Below are 26,069 nucleotides of genomic sequence, written 5' to 3'. Positions count from 1 at the left end.
GCTGCGGTAAACGTAAATTTCCTTCCTATTACCCAAAAACAGTAGCAACAAACAAAAAAACCCACAACGCTTCCTAATGGGGGGGGGGTGTCAGTTCACAAATTCCGCAAGGGAGTCGCCTGTCAAATCGAGTGATGTAGGTACGTCTGGCCCTGAGGAACCACAGCCAACCCAACCATGTCTGGAATAACTTCCTTTTCATATATATATATATATATATATATATATATATATATATATATATATATATATATATATATATATATATATATATATATATATAAACAAATACAATAAAAATAATATAAAAAGAAAATACAAAAGAGTATCTGTATATACTTATTAATACATTCGTAGTTACAAAGTTATAAAGACCAAAAAGATACCCCTTCGACCCTCCACCCCCCTTAAAAATGTGACCCATCACCCGACTTCCGAAGAAGTGTCTAAACCATTTTAAAAATATCTATTAACAGTAAATTATAAAGACTAGTTTCTATAACTCACTAATTAAAGTAATAAAATCCATTTTTGCCAGTTTATGGTCGAGCTCCTTTTCCTAGGCGGGCGTGCCCCGCCGTCCCCACCCCGTGCCGAGCGACCGAGGAGGGAAGAAGGGCGCCTGTCTCTTTAAGAGTCTGGGCCGGAGAAGGAGGCGGCCTCGCCGCCACCGGAAGTGCCCCCTCCCGGAGCCGAGGCAGGGACAGGCCCCAAGATGGCGGCGTTGGCGGTGGCTGAGCGGCTCCTGGCGGAGGGGGAAGGAGGCCCCATGGACCCGGCGCGCCTGTCGCCCCCGCCGCCCCGAGGGGAAGCGCAGCCCCTGGAGCAGCTCCCGCAGAGCAACAGCCTGGTGGGGCTGCCCATCGTGGCCATCGAGGGCATCCTCGGCTTCCTGTCCTACGACGAGACCAGCCAGCTCCGCCTGGTGAGGGGCTGGGTCGGGGGGGGGTGGGGGTGGAGGTGGTGCGAGCGGAGGAGGTGGAGGGCGGCCGGGTTGCCTGGCGAGGGGGTGGGAGGGCGCTGCGGTGAAAAAGGAGAAGACGACGGAAGCGCTTGTCCTTCCCGCCCGCCCCGCGGGACGGCGAGTGTTTCCAATGGATCGGAATCTAATTGGGATCTGCTCTCTCGCTCCCCCCCCCGCGGGTCATGGCTTTTAATCCTCTTCTGGATTTGGTGGCGGCCTGGGATCAATAAAAGCGGGCAGGAAAGCTGAGGCCCTTTAGGCACGGAAGGTTTTGCCTTGGATCTGCTGCTCTCTGGATGCACATTTTGCCCATCCGCATCCTTAAAACTCAAAAATAAGCCCCAAATGTGCACCTAGACAGGGGCAAACCCAATGCAAAACCTTCCATGCATAAATGGCTCCAGTGTTATGTAGGAAGTGGAGGAACTGCGTGACCTCTTCTCTGGGTAGTCCTTTTTTGGGGGGGGGGGTTAAAGGGTGAGCGCCACGTGTTGCAAACCCCTTGTGAAGGAGCTTCTGGTCTTCGTTTTCGACCCTTTCCCAGTAACCGAACACCGATGCTTAGATACTGGGCATGGGGCCTCTCGAATCATACGATCATCATCTTTTAGGGAAGGCGTTTTTGTCTTCTGCGCCCTACAAGGACAATCTGTAATTAGAGTTTCTCTCTGTCCGTTGATATGTTTAGCGTTAAACCCAGAACTGTCCTTCTCTGTTTGTATTAGGTTTCTTTGAGGTTTTCTAAACAATGCAAAGAAGCAAGGCGCAGAAGCAAGGCAGTATATGCCTTGGGTCTGTATGCAGTTTGGATGGCACTTTTCAGTGTGTGAGATTCTTTCAGTTAAACATAATACCCACTAATATATCAAATCGGGGCGAATATACTGTAATAGAACAGTTACTTCATCCAAGAAACAAAGGGGCAGCTTTAAAATGAGGGGAATGAATTTATAGGATAATGATACAAATCCTTAATATTCCTGTAGAAATCTGACCTACCATAAAGGGCTTCCATCCTTCAGTTTTGATTGTTGGTCTTCCCATCAAACAGCACTGCAGCTCTTTGAAAAAACAAACAAGCATAACACCTTGGTGAACATCGTTAATATGCGCCTCAGAATGCTGGGTTCTCTCACTATGTCATTGCACTTTCTGATCTTGGAGAGGGATTGTTATCTAACTTAAATGCCATTATTATTAGCATTTGTGTAGGCAGATACGTGGATTCCCTGCTGCAGAAGATTGTTGTTGTGATGGCTACTTCTTCACTGTGATATTTAAAACTAGACTCGGTAAATTTTTAAAGCAATATAAGAAACAGCAAGCATGTAAACTTGTGCCAAACTCTCTGTTTGATTAACTCCTGTATTATGTACTTCAAGCCATCATACTGATGTAACTAAGCAACCACACACTGTCCGTTCTCTCTGACCATAGCAGTTGACATTAAGGGTCCTAGTGAGGTTCCTTCCTGCTTTCCTCTATGCAAGTAATTCTAGAGAGTCTGCTGTCTTCGTGGTATTTAGTGCAAATATGATAAGCCTTTACTAGTTGACTAAAAGATCATATATCCTATAGCTATCCAGTTTTGTTTCCTTGCCCAACATTCATGTCTCCGTTTGCTTGTTGGAGTGGAAATGTGGCCCCATGCCGCGTGTTTTGATGTGGGAGTTGTGCTTCCTTGATGTACCTTTTATGTGCTTGGCGTTGTTGAATTCAGCACAAGCCTGTCCTGCAACTTGCCTAGTTTAAAGAGTTGTGCAGGGGCTTAGTTTTTGCTTGTTCAGGGCAATGTGCTGGCCCTGCCCCCTTGCCCTCATTCAGCTTAGCATCCTGCTGTTTGTACTTGCACCATGCAATTTCAGTGTTGGCTTTCTTTCTCTTGGGATTCTTTTACCTGGGGTGATTTGGGTCATCCTGTTTGTTCTACAGAATAAATCAAGGGGAGTATTTGGGGCTATCATCTGCTATTAAAGCTTAGATTTAAATAATGTTCTCTCATTAAAGCAAAACCTGCTTTTGACCACTGGCCTTTAGGTGTTCTTCAAGCATAAGGAGACATGAAGAATTGCAGATGGAGAGTTTGGTTCAGCAGAGAAGCATATGAAAATAAAGAGTCTGAACAGGTTTCTGGTTATAGGTAACCTTTTGCACTACAGATATCAAGCACCTTATCTGTCAAGTGAATTCCTGGTAGAACAGCAGCAGCTGGCATGTTTTTCCTATTCAGATTTATGGTTTTCATCACAATATTCATAAAAATGGGCTCATCAAACAGATGAATACCAGCAATGGAGATGGTCATTACTCTTCTGCTCCAAACCAACACTGTCCCATTTCCTCTTGCTGTGTCTTCAAGATGCCTTATAACTGCATCCTCTGTTCTTCACTTGATTATTGGCTGAGATCCAAAGAACCGTGTCATGAGATTTACATGCTCAAGTGGACCTGGGCTCAGGTGGTTCTAACAGGAGCTCTTCAGGCTGTGTGGCATACCCCTTTCAAAGGTGGGGAGAACTTTGGTATAGTGTTCAACATGGATTGAGGGCCTGCTGTTTTAAAAGTACCAGTTCCCACTAACCATGCCTAAGGCCTTGGACATACTTGAAAGAATTCTTTGGATCCCAGCAATTGTGCATTTTCTTCTTTTTGTTTGTGACCTCAGTTGCTGGAAAGCTGCTTGACCTGAACAATATATAGGAAAGTTCATGACTTTATGTCTTTATGCTTCTGGTATTTTCATCAGCCATTGTAGGGTCATCTAGAAAACAGAGGAAGAGATGGTGGCATACAAATAAAACTTATTACCCTAACAACCTACCTTAACAAAACTCAATAATGTGGTAGTCTACTTGTGTGTGCTCCAGGATGTTCTGGGATAGCACAGTAGAGTGATTGAAGGTACTAATTCAGAATTAGTTGTATCAAGGAGAACATAGAAGAAGGCAGCACATTAACAAGAGAATGCCAACTAAATGGAGATTTGCACTCTTTAGGCGTGATCATTGCCAATAAACAGTTTATGCCAATCCTGGTAGTTGTGTTTGGAGTAGTAGCAATCACTGCAGGGTTTGGCATGTCCCCTATTAGGGTCATATGCTTGATTCTTGAAACTTACAAGCATCCTGTGGACATCAGTTTACATTTCTATTTTCAAGTGTCTGCTCTTAATACACTTCATTGCTCAGTGAACCACCCAAGTCCAACTGAGTGTGGTGTGTGTATGTGTGGATGAAACTTTAAGGATTAAAATCCCACCAGTCAGCTGTTTTATGAAGAAAGGGAGCGGGAGGGGACTGAAGTCACTAATCCTGAGTTGCTGGTTAGTGAGTGCCATTTTAATTGATTTTTCAAGATCTCTCTATGTCTAGCTGTAGCTGCTGAATGGGCAAGGAGAGCTGCTCATGTAGAACCAGTTTGTGCCTGCATTTCCCCTTATGGCTGCCGAAACATGCTCAGAAGCCTTCTTCTGTAGTGCCCCGCTTCTGGGTAGAAGACTTCTGTCAGCTCTTGCAGTATATTTAAGATAACTGTCATTGGGGAGAAACATGCCCCTATAAATTCAAAGATGCTTTGAGATTATTATTGGGTATTTTGTGGAAGTCCAGAAAATCTGTTGGAATTATGGCTCCTTATTGTTGCCTTCTTTTAAATCTTTGCATATTAATGTTTGATGAAGTAGCAGAAGACAGAGGCTCACTGAATACATTTTAGGAATTGGGTGGTAAGGCTTCAGTACCCTCATAGCTGTTCTGTGCTCCAGTGACTAGCAGGAACAGAATAAATTATATTAAACATACAAATATGCATAGTTTACATAGGTTGCAGACCTTGTGTTTTCCTTGGCACAGACTTTTTTTAAAGCAGAATTTGTATCCCTAACTGTGGTCATGGTAAATAGGCAGCCATTCTTATTTTTAGCATTTAGAAACATTCTGCCTTCCCATAGGCCACAAACATGTTTACCATTTGTTACCACAGGCTTACGTCTAATGGCCAGTAGAAATAATGTGTGGGAGTAATAATTGCCTTAAAAAAAAAAAAAAAAAAAAAAACAATCCTACCAGCAGCACTGGGAAGCAGCATTGCTCTTTGAGAATGGCTCCAAGTCACCTGATTCATTGTTATGTCTTGGGTATGACTTATACCACCTCTCCCCATTCTAAACAGATTTTTCCCTATCTTACTTGGTTAAACCTATCTCGTGGAATCTCCCTTGCCAATATAACACTTCCAAGAAATCTTGCTTTTTGTTAACGCTAACTGCTTGAGAGTTTCTAGTCAACAAGCACCAGTATGTATTGTGGGGGATGAATATTTGATGATATTCCCTCAAAATCATTCTCTAACATATGGGATGCTGGTACAGGAGGGTAAAGGTTGGATGACACATCTTAAATGTGAGGGTGGGATTTGTTCAAAATCACTCAAAAAGGCTGCTGTGTTGTGTGGTGCTGATACAACTGTCAGTCAATGAAAATCTTCTGAGATTTGGGCAGCTAACACTTACTTAGAAGATGGCTTAAACTACTGGCTGTTGTATAACAATTGAAAATAAACTCTATTTGCAGATGTACAATCTGTTTAAAGATGGAACACAATAAGATGGAGGTGGAAAGAAGGTTAGAACAAGCCAGAAATAATGCAGAAGCACATGAATGCAGTAGTAATGATGGAAGAGTTAGATATCAGAACATTAATTACCTGTTGCATCAGATCCAAGGCTTATCTGTCCCAGCACTCTGTGTTCAGCATTTGACTGGCAGCTTACCGGGGGATGCTTAACCTTAGCATTTTGGAAGCACTTTGTTTGAAGAAGATGTCCTACCTCTGATTATTGAGGTTCCATTTCTAGCTATCCTAGCTAACACCTATTCAACCAGGAATGCAGTCTTTAAGAAAGCCACCTATACCAATGGCTATCGTTAATCCCTTGGCAAACTCCATATGTTAATTATCAGTTGTTTGGAAAAGTTCTCCTTGGTGTACTGTACCTGCTGCCATTTAGTTTCATTGGATGACTTCTTCCTGCCCCAATTTTCAAAGTGAATCTTATCATTTTTCATGTACCCATGGTCATCTCTAAAATCACCCTGTTGTTGAAGTCTTTATGCACAAGGAAGGACAGATGACATTAAACCTTAAAAGACTAAAGGCTATAGTGGTTCAAATTTTCATAGGCAACATCTTATTTCAGCAGGTTGTGGCCAGTTCATGCATTTGAGAAGGCTACAGCAGTTTGGATCACAGTTGTTCATTTTGTCTGCAACAGGTTAATGCACCTGCTATTCTGGCATTCATAGGGAAGATGATCCCATTGCCCTGATCATTCGGGTTACCTTTCTGTGCCATCTCCAGTTCTACGTGCGCCACCGAGTTCTGCAACATCAGGTGCAACAGGCAATCCACAGGAAGGGTCCATCTGACATCGAGTCACTGCTGCTGTTCCACCCCCTTGGAGGGGAGGGCTGGCCCCTCTTCCAGCTATGGTCAGGTCCAGCCGTTGGCGGTATTCAAAATTGCAGTTCTGACTTATTGGATTCCTTTGCCTACATTGTTCTAATGTGCCAGAGGCTGCTCGCCTAGGAGGCCTACTGCGGATATGGTTATGGCCCACCCCAAGGTCTGTGCCCTCTCCCTGTGTGTTCAGGGGCCCACAAAAGCTGTCCAGGTGCTGCCAGAACCACAGTGATTTCCAAGGCTTGAGCCCATCTTTCAGCACAAGCTCATTCTAGAGTGCCCTGCCTTTTACGTCGGAAAAATCACCGTTCCCAGTGTTCCTGCCAGCTTCTCCAGGATCAGTTGCTGTACTGCACTGGATAGTATTTTGATGCTTTATTTCCAGTGCTGTTCCTAATAATTGTCAAGATTGACTGTGCACGTTTTCCCCTTCAGCTGCTGCTCACTGATAATTTGCAGTGAACTTCTTGCTGTGCCCCCAAGATCCTTTGGGTTGGGGGGTTAGTTTCAGACTATATGGGGTTTATTCTCCAGGAATAATATTTCTGGTGGTTATGAGACTTGAATAAGGTATGCTTTTCCTTTTTATTGTGTTTTTTAAATACTTGTTTTATTTATAAGGTATGTTTTATCTTTTTAATGTGTTTTTTAAATAATTGTTTTATTTATATTGTAAGCTGCAGTACTGCAGTCAAAAGCTCTGCTCACGACCTGAGTTCGATCCCAACGGAAGTTGGTTTCAGGTAGCCGGCTCAAGGTCGACTCAGCCTTCCATCCTTCCGAGGTCGGTGAAATGAGTACCCAGCTTGCTGGGGGTAAAGGGAAGATGACTGGGGAAGGCACTGGCAAACCACCCCGCAAACAAAGTCTGCCTTGGAAACGTCGGGATGTGACGTCACCCCATGGGTCAGGAATGACCTGGTGCTTGCACAGGGGACCTTTACCTTTTTTTTAAGCCGCCTTGAGTTCCACAAGGGAGAAAGGCAGCTAATAAATGTTTTAAAAATAATAATCATAAGCTACGTGTCTAAAATACTTTTGAAGGGGGGAAGAGGTATTCAGCCCTGACCTGGATGGCCTAGGCTAGCCTGACTCATCAGATCTCAGAAGCTAAGCAGGGTTGGTCGTGGCTAGTGTTTGGATGGGAGACCACCAAGGAATAGCAGGGTCACTATGCAGAGGAAGGTAATGGAAAACCACCTATGTCATTCTCTGGGTTGCCCTAAGTAGGCTGCAACTTGACAGCCCTTTTTACACACACAAGAGGCATTCAATCTTGAATTCATTAAGACTGGGCCAAGTCTTACCATGAAGCTTGCCCTGATTTCCCTGCCCAGTCCTGAGAGTGACTGGTTTGTTAAAAATGTCAGACTAGTATCTGGAAGACCTAGGTTTGAATCTCCACTTGTGCCATGGAAGCTTGCTGGATGACCTTGGACCTGTCATACTCTCTCAGCCTAATCTACCTCACAGGGTTGTTGTGAAGATAAAATGGAGGAGATAATTATGTAAGCTGCTTTGGGTCCCCATTGGGGAGAAAGACGGGATATGAATGAATTAAATAAATAAATTATATCCTTGGACTTCAGCTAGTGTATAAACCCAAACAGCATACATGAAGGTTGTATTTTTTTTGTTCCAGTGGTACTGTTCCATAAAAGCACACACCAAAGGGAAGGATGGTATTTAATCCCAGCCAGTGACTTCTAAAAGTGAAGGAATTTGCATTGTGCCTTTAAGAGCTTCAAAGCAGAAGGCTTGCAGCTGATTTTTACTTTCATTTTCAGCTAAAGTCCTTGTGAGTTTCTGGTTATTTGCTTCCCTTTCCCTGCTATCAGTTCCTCAGAGAGGAACGTTGGAAAGAATGAGGGAGCATGCATAGCACCATTGTAGAAAGAACCTGCTTTTGCCACTGCTGGTGGCTATATAGCACATGAAAACAGAATTCAGATTTAAAATTGAAATCAGGTTTGCTGTTCATTTCTACTAAAAACATTTCCATACCCAGCCAGGGACTTTCACCCAGGTCATATTTACTGAGAAGTAAGTATCATTAGCTTTAATGAAGTTTGCTCTGGGACAAGTTATGCATACAGTTGCAGTCCTGAATTTATGAAGTATCTTATAGTGAATCAGACCATTGATCTAGCCAGCCCAATATTGTCTACTCTGACTTGCAGTGGTTTTCAGGGTGCCATGCTACCAGATATCCTTTTTTCCTGACTATGCCAGCATCTCTGCATGCAAAGCATTGGCTTCCCTTATTATCAGTAAAACGTATCTAAATGGGCTCTGTAAACAGATATTGTATCTTTAAAAGTGGACTCTGCTCTGTGAGCTCGTTGTCACCAGAATGTGTTAGTCTTAAAGGTGCCACAGGACTTGGTGTTTGTTGGAAACTTGTCTGTCCTCTTCACTTTTGTGGTAAATTATTTTGGACAGGAATTTAACAGCAAATACATAGTCTCGAAAGCAAGCTCAGATACTGTGCAGAAAGCACGTGTAACGCTCCCAAACGTAAATGAAAGTGAACTGCCCCAAATACTTTCTAATTTAAAAAAAAGAAAAGAAATTTCCTTCCCCCGAAAATGTACATTTTGTACAGTTTTTGAGCAGATTTAAGGTGATGTATTTACTGAACAAGTTTGAATTAGCAGGTCAAGAATTACAAAAATAGTTTAAAAGTAGAAATCATTTCATATGTTCATTAAGTAGGTAGGAGTGAAGGTAGTGAATACTGGTGTATTTAATTATGTTAAAATTTGTTTCCCTTTTATGAAAACCATTAGCATAACTCCAATCAATTTAGGAACTGTTATTGTTACAGGTAATATTGTGATGGCATTGAATATTACAGCTGGTTAGAAGAAAACAATTGGCTACCAAGCCCATCCACAATTTGTGGATGCCTGCTCAGTGCGTTCTGGTTTGCCCTTACATTAACTACATCTGCCGTTTGTTTATCTTCTCACTCAGTTTAGAAGTTCTTCCTTCTGTTTAGGATTTACTTTTCTGAATAGCTGGGTGCCAGTCTGCAAACTTGGCTGTCTTGTTTCTGAACTGCCGTTGTTTAAACTGGGTAGAGTTGGTTCTTGTGAAAAATACTCATATATGGGGCTTCAGCTGTGGCTGCAGTACTATGCTATGCCACTAGATGGCAGTCTACTACAACTTGGTGACATCTATCCCTCAAGAAAGTCAACTTCATTCCTGGTATGGGGTGGAGAAGTTGCACTTAATCAGTTGCACCTGATTAAGGGCTCTCTGGCCCACAATCTAAAGGCTTATGCCAAAACATTTGCTTCACATGTTGCAATGCTGGTGTGGTTGGTATTAAGTAAGACTGCTTCCCTTGTAGAATGAAAGAAATGGGGGGGGGGCAGTGCAAGAGCACGGAACTCTTTCCACAGACAGTTGTCCCTTCTGTATTGCCTTTTGGGACTCTTACTGCATTCTGCTGATGAATGGACTCTTACAGTCTCTCTAGCACAATGGCTGTAATTTAAATCACTAGTCACAAATCACTAATCACAGTTTGATTTAAATCACGATCTAAATCATTAGTCAGTAAGACTACATAAAGACTCATTCTTGCTGGTATAATCTTAATATTTGCAACCAGATGAAGGCTTCATTTTTAGAATAATAACTTTCAGATTAGTTTTAGTTATATCCAAAAATTACTGATTTGATTATACTATTAGAAATATATAGATAATTATGAAATTATTGCAAAATTATTGTGAGGTGAACTATCTCAAGTTCCATTCGGGCCACTGTGTGTGTGTGTCAAGTCGCTTCCGACTCATGGGGACCCTATGAATGAAAGTCCTAAAATATCCTATATTTGACAGCCTTGCTCAGATCTTGCAAATTGAAGGCTGTGGCTTCCTTTATTGAGTCAATCCATCTCTTGTTGGGTCTTCCTCTTTTCCTGCTGCCCTCAACTTTTCCTAGCATGACTGTCTTTTCCAGTGACTCTTGTCGTCTCATGATGTGACCAAAATACGATAGCCTCAGTTTAGTCATTTTAGCTTCTAGGGTCAGTTTAGCCTTGATTTGATTTATAACCCACTGATTTGTTTTTTTGGCAGTCCACGGTATCCGTAACACTCTCCTCCAACACCACATTTCAAAGGAATCTATTTTCTTCCTATCAGCTTTCTTCACTGTCCAGCTTTCACACCCATACATAGTAATATGGAATACGATGGCATGAATTAATCTAGTCTTGGTGGCCAGTGACACATCCTTACACTTCAAAATATTTTCTAGCTCCTTCATGGCTGCCCTTCCCAGTCTCAATCTCCTTCTGATTTCTTGGCTGCAGTCTCCCTTTTGGTTGATGGTGGAGCCAAGGAATAGAAAGTCTTGAACAATTTCAATTTCCTCATTGTCTACCTTAAAGTTGTGTAATTCTCCTGTAGTCATTACTTTTGTTTTCTTGATGTTCCACTGTAGTTCTGCTTTGGCACTTTCTCTTTTAACTTTCAGCAGTAGTCGTTTCAAATCTTCACTATTTTCTGCCAATAATGTAGTGTCATCAGCATATCTCAAATTATTAATGTTCCTCCCTCCAATTTTCACCCCACCTTGACGGCACTTAACACACACACACAAATAATGGCCCACTCACCTCTTCAGGGAGCCCATTCCACAGAGCTGGGACCATGATGGGAAAAGCCTGGGCCACCTTAAGTGGTAGGATAGCCAACAGATGGCTGCCTGGCAACTGTAGTTAGGACACATGGGATGCTTGGGAGGAGACAGTCCTTCAAATAAGTGGGTCCCAGATCATGGAGGGCTTTGAAGGTCATAACCAGCACCCTCAAGTTCTTAACCTGTTCTGAAAAAGCCAATGCTACTTCATCTAGGACAAGTGGGCTCAGACCCCCTAGAATATCAGCCCTTCCCAACTGGCATTACCTCTGTCTTGTCTAGATTTAGCTTCAGTTTGTTCTGCCACCTGACCACCTTTTGATTTTGTTATCAGCTGATATAATAAAGGACAAAGGAGTTGCTCCTCATAAATCTCACAAGCTGTGGTTTAACTCAGTGGCATTTATCCAGGTTTTCCTCATAGTTTTAAATGGTCTTTTCTCCATATGGTGGGAATGATGCATGCTGTGTATGTTGGAAGTCCTAGTTCTGTAAATGATTTTGTCATGAAGCTAATAGTCATGTCAGTTGAGACTGTACTTTGAACTGCAGTGAACCTTTCCTAAATATATGGAACGAGATGAAGATGGAAGCACTGTGTGCCAAAAGACTTGGAAAGCAAACGGTTGGTTGTTCTTCTCTCTCTAGTTGGAATTTAGCATCCCCTGGAATTGTGCCACAGTACAAAGGAGAAGCAGTGCTTAACATTAGCTGGTTGGTCATAAAAGTTCTCTTGGCGTTTTTACTACTTTAGGAAACATCTGAAGCTCTTTGTGTTTTGTATTTTCAATGTAGGTATGTAAGCGAATGGACTTAGTCTGCCAGAGAATGCTGAATCAGGGATTTCTGAAAGTGGAAAGATACCACAACTTGTGTCAGAAACAAGTTAAAGCACAGCTTCCAAGGTATGGACCCCACCCCTCTGTGTGTACAGTTTTCAAACAGAAAACCTGCTGGCCATAGTTTATGAAACCAGCATTTGAAGGGCAAAGTTTTAAAGGGTCTCCATTGTCTTCTGCCAGAAGGATTCATGGTACTGATGAAGTCTGTTCATAACTGATCAACATGAATGGTGTGGCCAATGCAGTAGATCCACCAGTCTCCATCCCCACTTAATGTCACATCATTACTGTGCATCTCTACACCTAGAATAATTTTGTGGGTGGGGAAGGAGGGTCATTTTCCCCTCTTCCTGTGCTTGTCTTTCACTTCCAGCTTTGCCTTACAAGGAAGTGCTCCAGTGTTGGTATGCTATAGTAATGCTAAATGTGCTTGTAATCATAAACTGCGTTATCTGTATAGTATGCATGTAAAGACTTTTAGTGGTGATGATGCCCAGCACAAACAATAGAGTAATGTTTGTATACATATAGAGTAGGACTACAAGTAGATTGCAAAAGCACCCAGAAGCTTCTAGTTCTCTCTTTTTTTTAATAGGATATATGATGAAATTCTACACATTATTTTTTCACAACCCTCTAGAAAATCTAAGGAAGAATGAATGGAGGGGGAGGTGATTGTAGCTGTGGCCCCTTGTCTTTTAGGATTTTGTTCCCGAGAGTCCACAGACCTTTGGGGAGTTCAGGCAGCTTTTGTTTGAAGTGAGGTGGTAAAAAGTCTGTGTGCGTAGCATTCTGGACTCCTGGTGCAGAATTTAATGCAGAAATCACCCTATACCAGTGATGGCGAACCTTTTAGAGACCGAGTGCCCAAACTGCAACCCAAAACCCACTTATTTATCGCCAAGTGCCAATACAGCAATTTAACCTGAATACTAGACATTATTGCTAGGGTTGCCAGGTCTCCAGCCACCACCTGGAGGTTGACAGCCCTAGTAGGGGAAGGGGGAGGGATGGAGAAAGGAAAGAACTGGGAGAGGAAAGAGAATGAAGGAACTGGGGAAGGAAGGAAGAAAGAAAGGGGGAGGGACCAAGAAGGAAAGAAAGAAAGAGAAAGAAAGAAAAACAAAAAAACAAAGAAAGAAAAAGAAAGAAAGAGGAAGGTAGGAAGGAACTGGAAAAGGAAAAGGAAAGAGAAGGAAGGAATTGGGGAAGAAAGGATGGAAGGAAGGAAGGAAGTGTCCTGGGTCGGGCCTCAAGCCCCACCCAGGACTTGCTCCAGGATGCACACCCGAAGTTCTCCCCCCCCTTACCGGCAGCTCTGGGGAGGCGGCGAGGCGACGGCGCGGGACGGCGGAGACGTTGGGCCCCGGCACGGCGGCATTGGGCACCTGCTGTCGGGGGCAGGGGAGGAGGGGGCGGTGAGAGCGAGGGCGAGCGCGCCAACAATTGCGACCCCGCCAGCCTGCGGGCGACCTTAGGGGGTGGGGAGGGAGAAGGCAGAGGCCACGCAGCCACGCCTAAGCCGGAGGACTCGAGGGTGGCTCCGGCTACTCCACAAGCTTGCCGCAGGAGTCAGGGACGAGCGCGAACGGGGGAGAGGGGGAGGACGGCGGGAGATGGCAGGCCTTTCTCCGGTGGACGCGCAGCTGTTGAGGGGCCGCCTGGCCCTCCACGAGCGCCCGGAGGAGGAGGCGGGCGAAAACGGCCGGGGGAGAGGCGCCTGAGGAGGAGGACGATGGCGGCGGCAGCCTGGAGCTGGACTGCTGGGAGCCGCCTGAGGGGGACAAGGAGGAGGAAGGCGGTGAGGAGGAGCTGCTGCTGGAGCCTAGAGGAGGAGGCCCCGCCTCGTTGCTGCTGGCTGCCTCGCCGCCTATCAGCTGTTGCGGGGCAAGATGGGGGGAAGAGGAAGAAGCCAGCCACGTGCGTGCGAGGCAGGAAGCTGACCCGCCGATGCACGCACGGTGGGGGGGGGAGGTCAGCTGAGAGAGGGAGGGGCACAGACGACCCAGGAGGCCTTTTGGAACTCACCCACGCGTGCTGGCAAAGAGGGCTACGCGTGCCGGAAGTGGCACGCGTGCCATAGGTTCGCCAACACAGCCCTATAACCTGGACTCTGAATTCCCTGCACAGCAGGAAGAGCTGGTTTAGTGGCTTGTACTTTGAAACAGAATTTCCACATATTAAAAAGTTGGCCCATCTGTCCTACAGAAATGGGGCTCTCAGGTTGGCAAACTTAGTAATAAAGCACTAAAATAGTAAGCAAAAGTTATAATGTCAAATTGAGCAGTATTTATACAAACATGATGATCAGAAGCTAAGAGGGAATGTTCAGGACTGATTCTGTAGTTTAACATATACAAGCTTGAACAGAAAAGGGCCTTGCAGGAGCCCGAATACCTTGCGGGATCAATCACTGCAGGCCACTGTGGGTTCTACTGCCTCTAGAGATTCAGAATAAAAAAAAGGCCCCTTACCGCTCAAGGCAGCTCTGCTGGCTGATACTATAGAGGAAAAAGGATTTCTGTGCTGCCATCACTTCCACAAATAATCCCTAAGATGAGTTCCAGCCTCATTCCACAACTCTCTAGCTGCTCTAACTGTTAACAGTGCACCAAGCCCTCTTAGAAGATCTGAGTGGGATCATGAATGTGCGAGAGGACATTTAGGAGCAATAGTGTTAACTGTTCTGTCAATTTCCCCATCCTGGAGGTCAGCCAAGATTCCAACTTGACATAGTAGCTGGAGTGCCTCCCAGAGACACTGGAAATACATTATTCTCCCCCGAGGCAAGGGCATCCTGAGCAATGGGTTGTTTTCCTCTCCATCCTGGTAGGCAGGACCTAAACTTAAAACTTCCTGTCTCCCTTGGCGGGAGAACAGCCTACAGGAAGCCAGTTTTCGTCCTGCCTATTTGGGTAGAGCAGGCACCATCGCGCAGCTCCGTGCCTTTTCCTAGATATAGGACTAGATAGGAGAGATTTCGTTTGTTCGTTCGTCAGTCGTTAAACGTGAGTTTGTCCTTCCCTTTCCCTACCGGTTCTAAGTCAATTCCTTTCCGAACCTTCCCTCCCTAGTGTGTTCTTCCCCCGTCTTCCCTGCCCCCTTAGAGGACCTCCAGTCACCGGGATTAGTCCCTGAAGACGGAGTAGGATCCCTGCGGGATCAGTTGGACAGAAAATCTGACTATTTGGCTAGAAAGGCCCACGAGGCCTCAGCTATGGCCATCCAAGCTAGCGCCACAACCTCTATATTCGCTAGAGCATCATACCTTTGGATTAAAAAGATTATGCAACTAGTTCCAGAGGACAACCTTAGAGTCATTGGGGGGCTGGAAAGGGTACTCAATGCTGCCACCATTATGGCGGACGCATCACTTGACACTGTCATTTGTATCGCGTTCCATGTCATCGGTCACCTCCATTAGGAGAACATTATGGCTGAGGGCTTGGCCTGCGGACTTCAAGGCCAAAGCTACTCTCATGGCCTACCCCATTAAGGAGGGCCGGCTGTTCGGTGAGAAACTTGATAGCATATTAGTAGAAACAAAAGATAAAAAGCAGGCTTTGCCCATGCAGCTTAAAAAGGATCACAGGACATCTTCGTACCAGTCCTTTCGATCCTCAAAAATATCACCCAGGTTCAGGCCCGATAACCATAGAGGTTCCTGGGGATCCAATAGGGGATCATGGACCAACCATAGGTCCTTTCGTAGAGGAGGGAGATTCCAGAGACCCCAGGGTACAGGTAATCAGCCTAGAACAGACAGAGGGGACAGATTCTCCAAGAGTAACCCACAGTGACACCAACCAGATCCAGGTAGGCGGGAGATTACAGCAGTTCACTTCGCGGTGGACTCTGTCCAACCCGGACAAGTGGGTATCCAAAATAATACAGCAGGGTTACCTTCTGGAATTTGCATCCCAACCGACAGACCGCTTCCTACTGTCTCCGATCTCATGCAGGAGAGAAAAACATCTCAGAACCCTCACTGCTATTCAACACCTGTCACAGATCAGGGTCATCGAGCCGGTCCCTCCCCAACAAAGATGCTGGGGAGTGTATTCCATTTTCTTTACTGAATGGGGAATGGAGGGCCATCCTCAATTGAAAATACAGCAACTGGAGGATGGCGCACCGTCATTTCCGGATGGAAATCGTAAAGTCAGTAGTGGAGTCACTCCTCCCCGGCACCTTTATGACGGCGGTGGATCTAATGGAAGCATACCTGCACATCCCCATCCACCCCTCCCACAGACAATACCTGAGATTCGCCTACGGAGAACACCATTATCAGTTCAGGGCCCTCACATTCGGACTGACATCCGCCCTGAGGGTATTCACAAGACTATGATCACGATCATAGCAGTCCTCAGGCAATGATCTCCTGATCTGTGCTCCAAATTTGGAACAGTTCCGATCACACATGAGGCTTGTAATTCAGGTACTCCAGGAACATGGTTTCCTGATAAACTTCAAAAAGAGCTCCTTAACACCATCACAGACTATGACTCCCTTAGGGGTCCAGATCAATTCAAAACACAATGCTATCTCGTTGCCCAGAGAAAGGATCCGCAAAATAGATCTATTAGCTTCAACCATAGCCAAACAGAGGACAGCCAGACTCATGTCTCTGGCAAAGCTCATGGGACTAATGGTGTCTTGCATTGCTGTCGTCCCATGGGCGCGGCTACACTCCCGACCTCTACAGAGGTTACTTCTACCATTCCAATCCAACATCACCAAAAAGAAAGTAAGGATGGTCCCCATGTCCCCAGCAGTCAGGCTCAGCCTGCGCTGGTGGTCCAATACATCGACCTTGCGCAGGGAGATTCAGTACATACACGAAGAGCCTCTACAGGTATTTACGGATGCCAGCCTATCAGGCTGGGGAGCCACCCTGGGCGAACAGCTAGCCCAGGGACGATGGTCACTCCAGGAATCCACATTACCCATCAACCTACTGGAGTTGAGAGCAGTAAAGCTAGCCCTACTGAGTGTTTCCAATCACCATGTCCTAATAAGGACAGACAACATAACAACAAAGGCTTATATAAACAAACAGGGCGGCTCCAGATCCGTGGCTCTTCAGAGGGAAGCGTCAGCCATATTTGCATGGGCTCAAGCAAATGTACCATCGATCCGTGCAGAGCACATCAAAAGATGTCTCAGTGTGCAGGCAGACTGGCTAAGTCGCCAAGGTGTAGACGAGGGAGAATGGGCATTAGATCAGGAAATATTTCGTCTAATTACCAACAAATTTGGCACCCCCTCCGTAGACTTTTTCGCCTCAGACTCCAACCACAAGGTGCCAAGATTTTATTCAAGGTACTACCACCCAAGGGCGGAAAGAACAGACGCACTCACGAGTCCATGGCCAGGGGGGCTGCTATACACCTTTCCCCCCATTCCGATTCTCCCCAAGGTACTCCGCAAAATACACCACTGTTAGCCGAATTGCTCCTTTATATGGGGAAATTAGCTGAGCAATCGGTAACTATGTATTTTTATAGCGGTATCGCACTCAACTATACCAGAATCCGTTTAATGAGACATTTGAATAAAGACAGAGACTAGGAGTTCCAAATTAAATAGTGTTTATGTATTCAAGCATTCAAATGGTGCAATACAAACATACAGAGAGGCTAAGAAATAACAGAGTAGTACAGAGACATTTGCCAATGTGGCAGGATATCGTTGATCAAATATTTACCATATCTAGATGAGGTGTTGTCCAATCTCACGTAGACTACAAACAGATTGAAAAGGAAGACCAAGATGGGGGCAGGGAATCCCATAGACTTGACCAGCAAGGCGGGAGGGAGCGTGGTTAGGTCCGCGAAACCAAACCAACACGGTAACGGCAAAGGTGCCAGGAAAGACCCAAGGTGTCTAGAATGGGCCAGGGGCACCCCAGTTATACTATTTTTCTGGGGGCAGGAAGAGGGGTTTTACCCCTTCCAGGTTCCCAGGTGACAAAAGGATTAAGCTGTGTCTACCGGGGCAGGGTAGTGAGAATTTGGAAATCTTTTCTAATGCCAATGGCTTTCGCAACCCGTGATGGTCTGGAATCTCTCTACTGATGTGATTTACATTCAGGAACAATGGGAGCGATCTATGCAAACGTCCAGGGATCGCTGCAGCTGGACTGGGGGGGGATGACTCATCTTGATATCACGCTGCTAACGACCCATTGAGCAACGGAGGAAGTTGGGAGGGGGAGCAGTTTGCATTGAGTATGTGACTGTCAGCTCTGCGAAATGGCTGCTGCTGGAACAGAGGTTTACAGGAACATGGCTCCTCTCAGGTTCACTAGAGACTGTCCTTTGCATCTGGTTCCTAGCGGCTGTTTGCCCGGGCTGGCGAGAGCGGCTGTGTCAGCTTTCAAATGAACCGCGCTGCGACCACCCAGTAGCGTTTGGGGCAGGCGCGCGGCTGGAAAGTAGTAGTGCGCTTGCATAACGGGTTGCCAGGTCCAGTCCTGGAGATTTAGGCAGGCTCGTATGCTATCACCAGCAAGGAGCCAACGTCTTACTAATAGTACCGTTCTGGCCTCGCAGACCATGGTTCACGACCCTCAAACGCCTATCATGTCAGGAGCGGGCAGATTCCACTAGCGTGGAACATGCTACGCCAGGGTCCTCTGGTGCACCCAGATCCGCAATGGTTCTGTTTGACCGCCTGGCTCTTGAGCGGGCAGCCCTCTTAGAACGGGGCTACTCCTCAGATTTGATTAGTATCATCCTGGAGGCTAGGAGACCTTCCACACGAAGAATGTATAACGCGTCTTGGAAGGCCTTCGTCAGGTGGGCTAGGAGAAAAAAGGTTAAACCGCTCCAGCCGGGCATTCCAAAAGTTTTAGAATTCCTACAAGAGGGAATACGACTAGGACTTTCAGCATCTACGCTAAGACGTCAGGTGTCGGCACTTTCAACCATTCTCCCACTCTACGACGGTTGCACTATAGTTCAGCATAGACATATCTCTGCCTTTCTAAAGGGGGTATCCCAGATTCAACCCCCGGTGATTCATAGGTTCCCTTCTTGGAATCTAAATCTGGTCCTCAAAGCCCTGACTGCCCCTCCCTTTGAGCCACTCAGGTCAGTACCCATGAGATACCGTCGCATGAAGGTTCTCTTCCTGACGGCAATCACCTCCGCTAGGAGAGTTTCAGAATTAAGAGCCCTATCCATTAGGAAAGGCCTTTGTGTGTTCCATAAAGATAAGGTTGTGCTAACACCCGACCCCACGTTCCTGCCTAAGATCAATTCTAGATTCCACCGGACACAGGAGTTTAACCTTCCATCCTTCTGCCCTAAGCCATCAGGTCCCAAGGAAACTGAGTGGCATTCACTGGACTTGAGGGCTATCCGCATTTTCATAGATAGGACAGCCGAGTTTAGACAATCTGACTTTATGTTTATAGGCATTTCCAACCCTAACAAGGGGAAAAGAATGTCAGTGGCTGCTATCAGCTACACCTTAAGGCAATGCATTAAAGAGGCATACCAGAAGAATGGTATTGTGGTGCCAAGTGGCATCACGGCTCACTCCCTTCGAAGTGCGGCCACCACGGCTGCATTCGACAAACAGGCACCTGTTGATGAGATTTGTCGGGCCACCACCTGGTCATCGGTCTCAACATTCGTTAAGCACTACAGGATTAACTCCTAGTCTTCTGCCCAGGCGGCCTTTGGCCGTAGGGTACTGCAAAACGTTGTCGATTAGAGCGACACCCACCCAATGGGGAGCTTGATAAGGTCCCATTGCTCAGGATGCCCTTGCCTCGGGGGAGAATGAAGCCTTGGCTACTTACCGTAGGGGCTCATTCTCTTCCGAGGTGAAGGGCATCCTGCCCACCCGGGCTCTTTAGAAATGACAATGTTATTTAATTGTTAAGGCTGCCCCTATGCTCACATTATGAGCACAAGCCGTTAGGTTCTTATGCAAGCATTTTTCCGCGAGTTCGTACTTATTCCTGTCAACATAGCTAGGCTAGCTGGCAACTGGCTTCCTGTAGGCTGTTTTCTCGCCAAGGGAGACAGGAAGTTTTAAGTTTAGGTCCTGCCTACCCGGATGGAGAGGAAAACAACCCATTGCTCAGGATGCCCTTCGCCTCGGAAGAGAATGAGCCCCTACGGTAAGTAGCCAAGGCTTCAGTTTCAGGGGATATAATCTTCTGTATATGAAAAGGCTTGATTTCCTGCTAAATCTACCATAAAGCGATCTGACGACAATCAATACACTGCATTATGCACATCCCTCCAGTAGAACACAAGCTTCCTGGTGTAGCATGGTTCAGACGTAACACCAGATGTGAATGAATATTCCAAGTGCATTCCCTCTCCTTGCACAATTAGAGTATATTTCTTCTTAAAGGCTAATGAGTTAGATGTAAAATCTGAAACTATGGCTTGCGCTCTCTCTCCAAGTCAAGCTTGCAAATCGGAAGGTTGCGTTATCAGAGGTAATGGGAAGGGAGTGCACAAAAACAGGTCTCTTTCCTGTAATGCAGTACCAACCATGACATAGTGTCCGAACTATGCCTGTGTGTCAGAACTGGACTTTTCATAAGTAAATGTGTATTTTAAAATGTGGAATCTTCCTAGATAGGCTTTCTAGAATAGTCTACCCCTTTTCAGAAGCACATTTGGGAGTATTTTCAAACTTAGGTCATTGCTAATTCAGGTGTAGCAATTAAAAGGTGCATATTTGTGCAAAAATGACAGGGTTGGTGTAGTTTTACTTCAGTTTCTATAGTGAGCATTAGTGCTGAAGCCAATTTGTGCAGATGTTTGAACCCCAAATAGACTCGTATCTGTAAGAACAGAAGATCTTTTCCTATGTAGCTTCATTTTTTTCCCTGCCACTTGTTTTTAGACGAGAATCAGAAAGGAGAAATCACTCACTAGCTCGCCATGCAGATATTCTTGCTGCTGTAGAAACAAGGCTGTCGTTGCTGAATATGACATTCATGAAGTATGTGGATTCTAACCTCTGCTGCTTTATACCTGGAAAGGTAAAGTACAAAATTTAATACAGCAAAATGTAGTGGAATAAAATTAACACCTCATGTCCTTAGTGCTAGGAGCAATTCTTTGGGTACCTCTCTCAGATGTTATCTGAATGTTACCATATTAGAAACTGGTGTTCCTTTCTTATTATAAATTGATGCTTTCTTGCTAGGACTGGTCTTATGCCATGCAGACGGAAGACATTTATAAAATGCTTATTAAAATTGGCCGGTTGCCCATCCTCCAATTTGCTGTTCCAGCCAATAAAACTCCTAAACTATTTCCCTAGTAATTTCAGATCACTTATTTGAAATATCACTGTTGCTAATTCAGAAGAATGCTTCTCTTAGATCTTACCAGCAGTCATGTTCATTTCCCCCTCCATGTGTTTCAGGTAATTGATGAAATTTATCGGGTATTAAGGTATGTAAACTCTACCAAAGCTCCTCAGAGAGCCCATGAAGTCCTTCAGGAGTTAAGGGACATTTCATCTATGGCAATGGAATATTTTGATGAGAAGATTGTTCCAATTCTAAAAAGAAAGTTACCAGGATCAGATGTATCAGGACGTCTTATAGCAGCAGCACCAGGTACCTTTTCCAGTGGCTTTGAGCTGTCTGTCTTTGTGCTGCTGATGAGAAGCTGTAACATTCTACTTTCTTGTGACTTCCTGCCTCCTCTGAACAAATTTTAAATAGTTGTACACAATTTAGAGACCAGGAAGGAATTGCAGGGAATACAGATATTTGGGAAATTGCACTGAGGGTGGGAAGAAGACTGCTTAGGTCCAGGTCTAGATGCAGAGTTTCTTTTTTACCTAGCCATGGACTTTCCCAGTGTAGGGCTACTGCATTATAGCATTACAGCTCTGACCCCTGAGGTTCAGGGCTTAGTGAACAGGAAGCTGCCCAAACAGTGAGCAGGGTGAAGTATCTTTTCATCTCTTCCAACCCTTATGCAGCCTGGGGCACATTCTCTGACACTATATTCACCCCTCATTCCATGAAACATCAAGGAGCAAAAGGGACAGAGTCATTAACAACTTAATGTCTGGGGAAGGGGGAGATGCAATAAATTAGGACTAGGAGAGGCTTTCTTTTCTAGTTCTCATTGGTATTACTTTAAACCAGCTGAATGAGATCTGGACTAAACTTCTACTCCTCTGTTTCAGGTGTTTAGCTAGAGGGTGTGGCCATAGGCGTTGGCCAGAGGGCCCTTGACTCTTATCCTGTGGCTTGTCTTCTCTGGTCCTGAGTGAACTGGGCCAGCAAATCTAGGACTAGCCCAGAATGTGGTGTATTGTACTGTTTGTCGTTTTCAGTTTGTTGATTTAAATTGTATTTTTGTATTGTACAAGCTAGTTTGGGTCCCTGGTAGGGAGAAAAGCAGGACGAAAAATATTTTAATTGACTTCAGTGCCCTCAAAAGCTCGTAGCGTCCTGAACTGGAGGGCAAGGGATAATTAAGGTTGGGCAGTGAACATCTCACAGTATGAACTCCATTCTCCCCTTCTAGTATAGGCTGTTAGGAGACCATAGTAAAAACAAAAATATAGCAACAGTGGTGGTGGATCTACACATGCCTTTATATAAATGATTTCCAAATATCTAAAAATAAGTCCATGCGCAATTGCCATCTACGTGCCATGCATTCAAATATTGATAGAGTTCTGAGGTCCTCAATCCATTGATTTACTGGAGGTGGGCTTTTATATTTCCAATGTTGTAATATGGATCTTTTAGCTGTAGTAAGGGCACAGAGGGTCCATTTTTGTTGACCATCAGCTAGCCTCCAGGAGACAGGCAAAATTTAAAAAGTACATAAACATCCTCAAAAATCAGTGAACAGTCTAATGCAAGATTGATATGAGTAATAACTAGGGATGTGTGTTTGGCAAAACTGAACCGAAATCACCCAAAAAATACCTTTTCAGAATTTTATGAGTCCCCCCCCCCCAAAAAAGGCAGCAATTTAAAGGGATCTGAAAAGCAGATCCCGGAATCCAGCTGAATATTTTTGACATGATTCGGACCACTTTGCCCTGCCACCATAAAAAAAAAAAAAAAAGACTCCCTCCCCTCTTCCCCTCCCTGCTCCCTTACTTACCTGCTTGCCGGCCAGGCTGATGCAGAACTCCCTCGCCGCTGCCTCCAGGCTCCGGTGGCGCAGAGCTACATGCCAGGCTGAGCCCAGTCGAGCCCGGCTCACAGCTCTGCCCAGGTTGTCATTGCTGCCTTTGGGCTCCACATGGAACTCAGAGGCACGGCCTGCGCAGATCCACGAGCTGGGCTCAGCTGGGCCAAGCCTGGTGGGCAGCTCTGCACCACCAGTCGAAGATTTTTTTAGAACACAGTTTGGCATGTGGCTTTTATATCATGCCAGTCAAATTGGCATAACACCTATGTTTCCTTCTATTTCTGAGATTTCAGTTTTAAGTTTTGGGAAGAGTGGTTTACCCTGACTCCCCAACACAGACTGAGAGGACGCAGGCGCAAGCACGTGCTTACTTCAGTCATTCTTAAAGTCTGCAGCTGGGCAGTTGAACAGTGGCATTGATCTGCAGGAAGATCAGTGGCTCAACCTCGCAGGGGAGCTGACATGAGGGGTATGGGCTGACAATGTCACTGTCTGGAGAAAAAACACACTCATTCTGCATGCGTATTGGAGAGCACAACAGGAGCCTCTGAACCACGAGAGAGAGGTGTGGCCAGACTGTCTTTTCTGGTGCAGTAGCTCAGAGGATTGGTGACACACAACTCGTAGGGCTCAGATAGGTAGTCCCTCACCTTTGCATCCATTGAAGCCTGGCAGCTCACGCCTCTTGGCCTGCAAAAGCCACACGTATCAATAGAGCTCATCTTTGCAGTGAATTTGCTGGTGGGTATGGTTGGTGAGGCTGCCCTTGATGTGCTGGTCTCACATATTGCCAATATGTACACCTTCTGCTTGGTGAGACGTTCCAGGTGGGACGCAGTGCCCTCCTGCAACCTCTAAACCAGCACCAGACACTGCTGGAACAGTGGCTGAACATCCTGTGCCTGGGTCCGGAAAGACCACCATGTTCCCCTGAAGCATTCAGATCAAGGGTATAATGAGACCTGGGTTTGCCATGTCAGACAAGAATGTGTTGGTGAACTCTGCAAAGAGCATAAGAACCTCCACTGTGTGGGAGAGAGTCAGCCACTCCTTGTTGCTAAATAGTCCCACCCCTGCACAAGGTCTACCTCTGAGGCCACCTTGTCCAGGGCGCTCTTCTGTTCCACCAAACACTCAAGCACATGGCGCAGGTGGCGTTCCAGAAAGGGGTGATATCTCTAATCAGAACACTGATCTATTTTGTGTGTGTGTGGGAGGGGTTTACATACCTAAACTCTCAGCTGCAGTTAACTGTATTTAAAACCGAATCAGAAATTTTCATCACAAGCTGCTGCATCAGTTCAGTTATTAAAAACCAACTGGAGCATCCCCCCCCCACAAAAAAAAACCCACTCAGAAAGATCTTTACAAGAACTATAGAACAACTATAAAAACAGAAGAATGCAAACAGTGACAACTTGGAAAATCCATCCCTAGCACAAACCCTTTAAAAATTAAAAACCTTTTGGAAACAGAGAAAAAATTCAAAGCAGTTACAAATTCTAATAAGAACCAGAAAGAACCTCCCCCCCAAACTACAACCCCACAGGAAAAAACAAAAATCACAGAAGAAATATTATTTTTAAAACAAAGTCTAATGTGGGCAAACCAGTCCTGTAGAATGTCCAGGCACAGAACAAGAAGTTCTTTCAGGCAGCAGAATTAATCCAAGGGACAGACGGACCGGTACAGTGCGGCACGCCACTCCAAAAAATCTTGCCTTGAAAGGGATTCAAGCTGCAGCCAGGCCTGCTTTTTATCCTCTTTATCCATGCTGAGAGAGTCATAGAGGGCCGCGAGAGAATAATTGTGATTGTGAGGACGGTTCTAGTACTTCCCCCCTATTGTCTGATCCCATTGCATGGGCGACCTGCCCTCCCTCCCATTGTTCAGGACACCTGTTAAATGGAAGAAAAACTCGCCCGGGAGCCTCAAAATGCAGCCCCAGATATTTCCAAAAAGATATGGGACCCAATTACTGGTATTCCAAAAATCCTGAATACTGTTCCAGAGACCCAAAAAATACTTATAAGGAAACATATTCAGACTAGAACTATCAGGGTGCACATCCCTGACCATTAGTGGCTATTAGTGTGACTAAAGGTAACCTCCACGTGCAGGGGCAGTAAGCCCCTGAATACTAGTACTAGGAGGCAACCTTATGGAAAGGACTTGGTGTCTGGGCCTTGTCTGGCCATCAGGGGCAACTGGTGAAACATGATGCTGGGCTAAATGGATGAGCAGGGCCGCTCTTAGATTAATTTCTAACTGAACCTGTAAAAAATATTATAAAAATAGTTGTAGTTGTTTGCATGTTCATATTCACTTTTACAAACCTTGTTGCTCAGAAACTTGACTTTCAGAGAACAGAATTAAGTGCAATTCAGAATTGAAAGGGGGAAATCTGACAACTCTCTTCCTGTAGTTCCAGGTCCTTCTGCAGCCTTAACAACAATGCAGCTCTTCTCCAAACAGAACCCATCAAGGCAGGAGGTCACCAAACTCCAGCAGCAAGTTAAAACAAATGGTGCAGGTGTGACTGTGCTGAGGCGTGAAATTTCGGAGCTCCGCACCAAAGTGCAAGAGCAGCAAAAGCAGCTCCAAGACCAAGACCAGAAACTGCTTGAGCAAACCCAGATCATAGGTGAGCAGAACGCCCGACTGGCTGAGCTCGAACGCAAACTGCGAGAGGTTATGGAAAGTGCAGTAGGAAGTTCCTCAGGGTCTACGCCAAGTGAGGAAACTCCTAGGAAGCGGAAGAAAGCTGTTGAATCAATAGGTTCACTTAGGAAGTCGAAACGCCTTCGGAATAACAAATAACTGTGGAATAAATGATACCTCCCAGGAGAACGCACTGCTTTAGTAGCCCAAGCAGGTTGTCTGGTCTGGATACCGAAATTCACAGCATGGTCTCTTTTAGCCTGCTGGTTCTTCAGAACACCATAGACTTAAGCAACAATTTTCTCTTATTGCTAAGACATTTCTTCCCCCCGCCCC

At 45.4% G+C, this 26,069-nt stretch overlaps 1 protein-coding gene across 1 annotated transcript; it reads left to right on the top strand.

Annotated features, from left to right (window-relative positions):
- The first annotated feature begins 715 nt into the window (after positions 1 to 715).
- On the top strand, positions 716 to 26,069 carry FBXO28 (F-box protein 28). Its single transcript, XM_056852666.1, has 5 exons — positions 716 to 925; positions 11,879 to 11,988; positions 20,803 to 20,941; positions 21,331 to 21,526; positions 25,498 to 26,069. Exons 1-5 carry the CDS (start codon positions 716 to 718, stop codon positions 25,890 to 25,892), a joined length of 1,050 nt encoding a protein of 349 aa, XP_056708644.1. The 3' UTR covers positions 25,893 to 26,069.

The sequence above is a fragment of the Euleptes europaea genome, chromosome 7, assembly GCF_029931775.1.
Source record: "Euleptes europaea isolate rEulEur1 chromosome 7, rEulEur1.hap1, whole genome shotgun sequence".
Classification (NCBI taxonomy): Eukaryota; Metazoa; Chordata; class Lepidosauria; order Squamata; family Sphaerodactylidae; genus Euleptes; species Euleptes europaea.
The sequence above is the reverse complement of the archived record's forward strand: the minus strand, read 5'-3'. Positions and strand labels throughout refer to the sequence as shown.

What these genes read in the sequence shown, in the direction of transcription:
- FBXO28 (XM_056852666.1), top strand. Translation starts at nt 716, where the DNA reads ATGGCGGCGTTGGCGGTGGCTGAGCGGCTCCTGGCGGAGGGGGAAGGA. An exon ending in AGACCAGCCAGCTCCGCCTG is followed by an intron (nt 926 to 11,878) that starts GTGAGGGGCTGG and finishes TTTTCAATGTAG; the next exon opens with GTATGTAAGCGAATGGACTT. An exon ending in GTTAAAGCACAGCTTCCAAG is followed by an intron (nt 11,989 to 20,802) that starts GTATGGACCCCA and finishes ACTTGTTTTTAG; the next exon opens with ACGAGAATCAGAAAGGAGAA.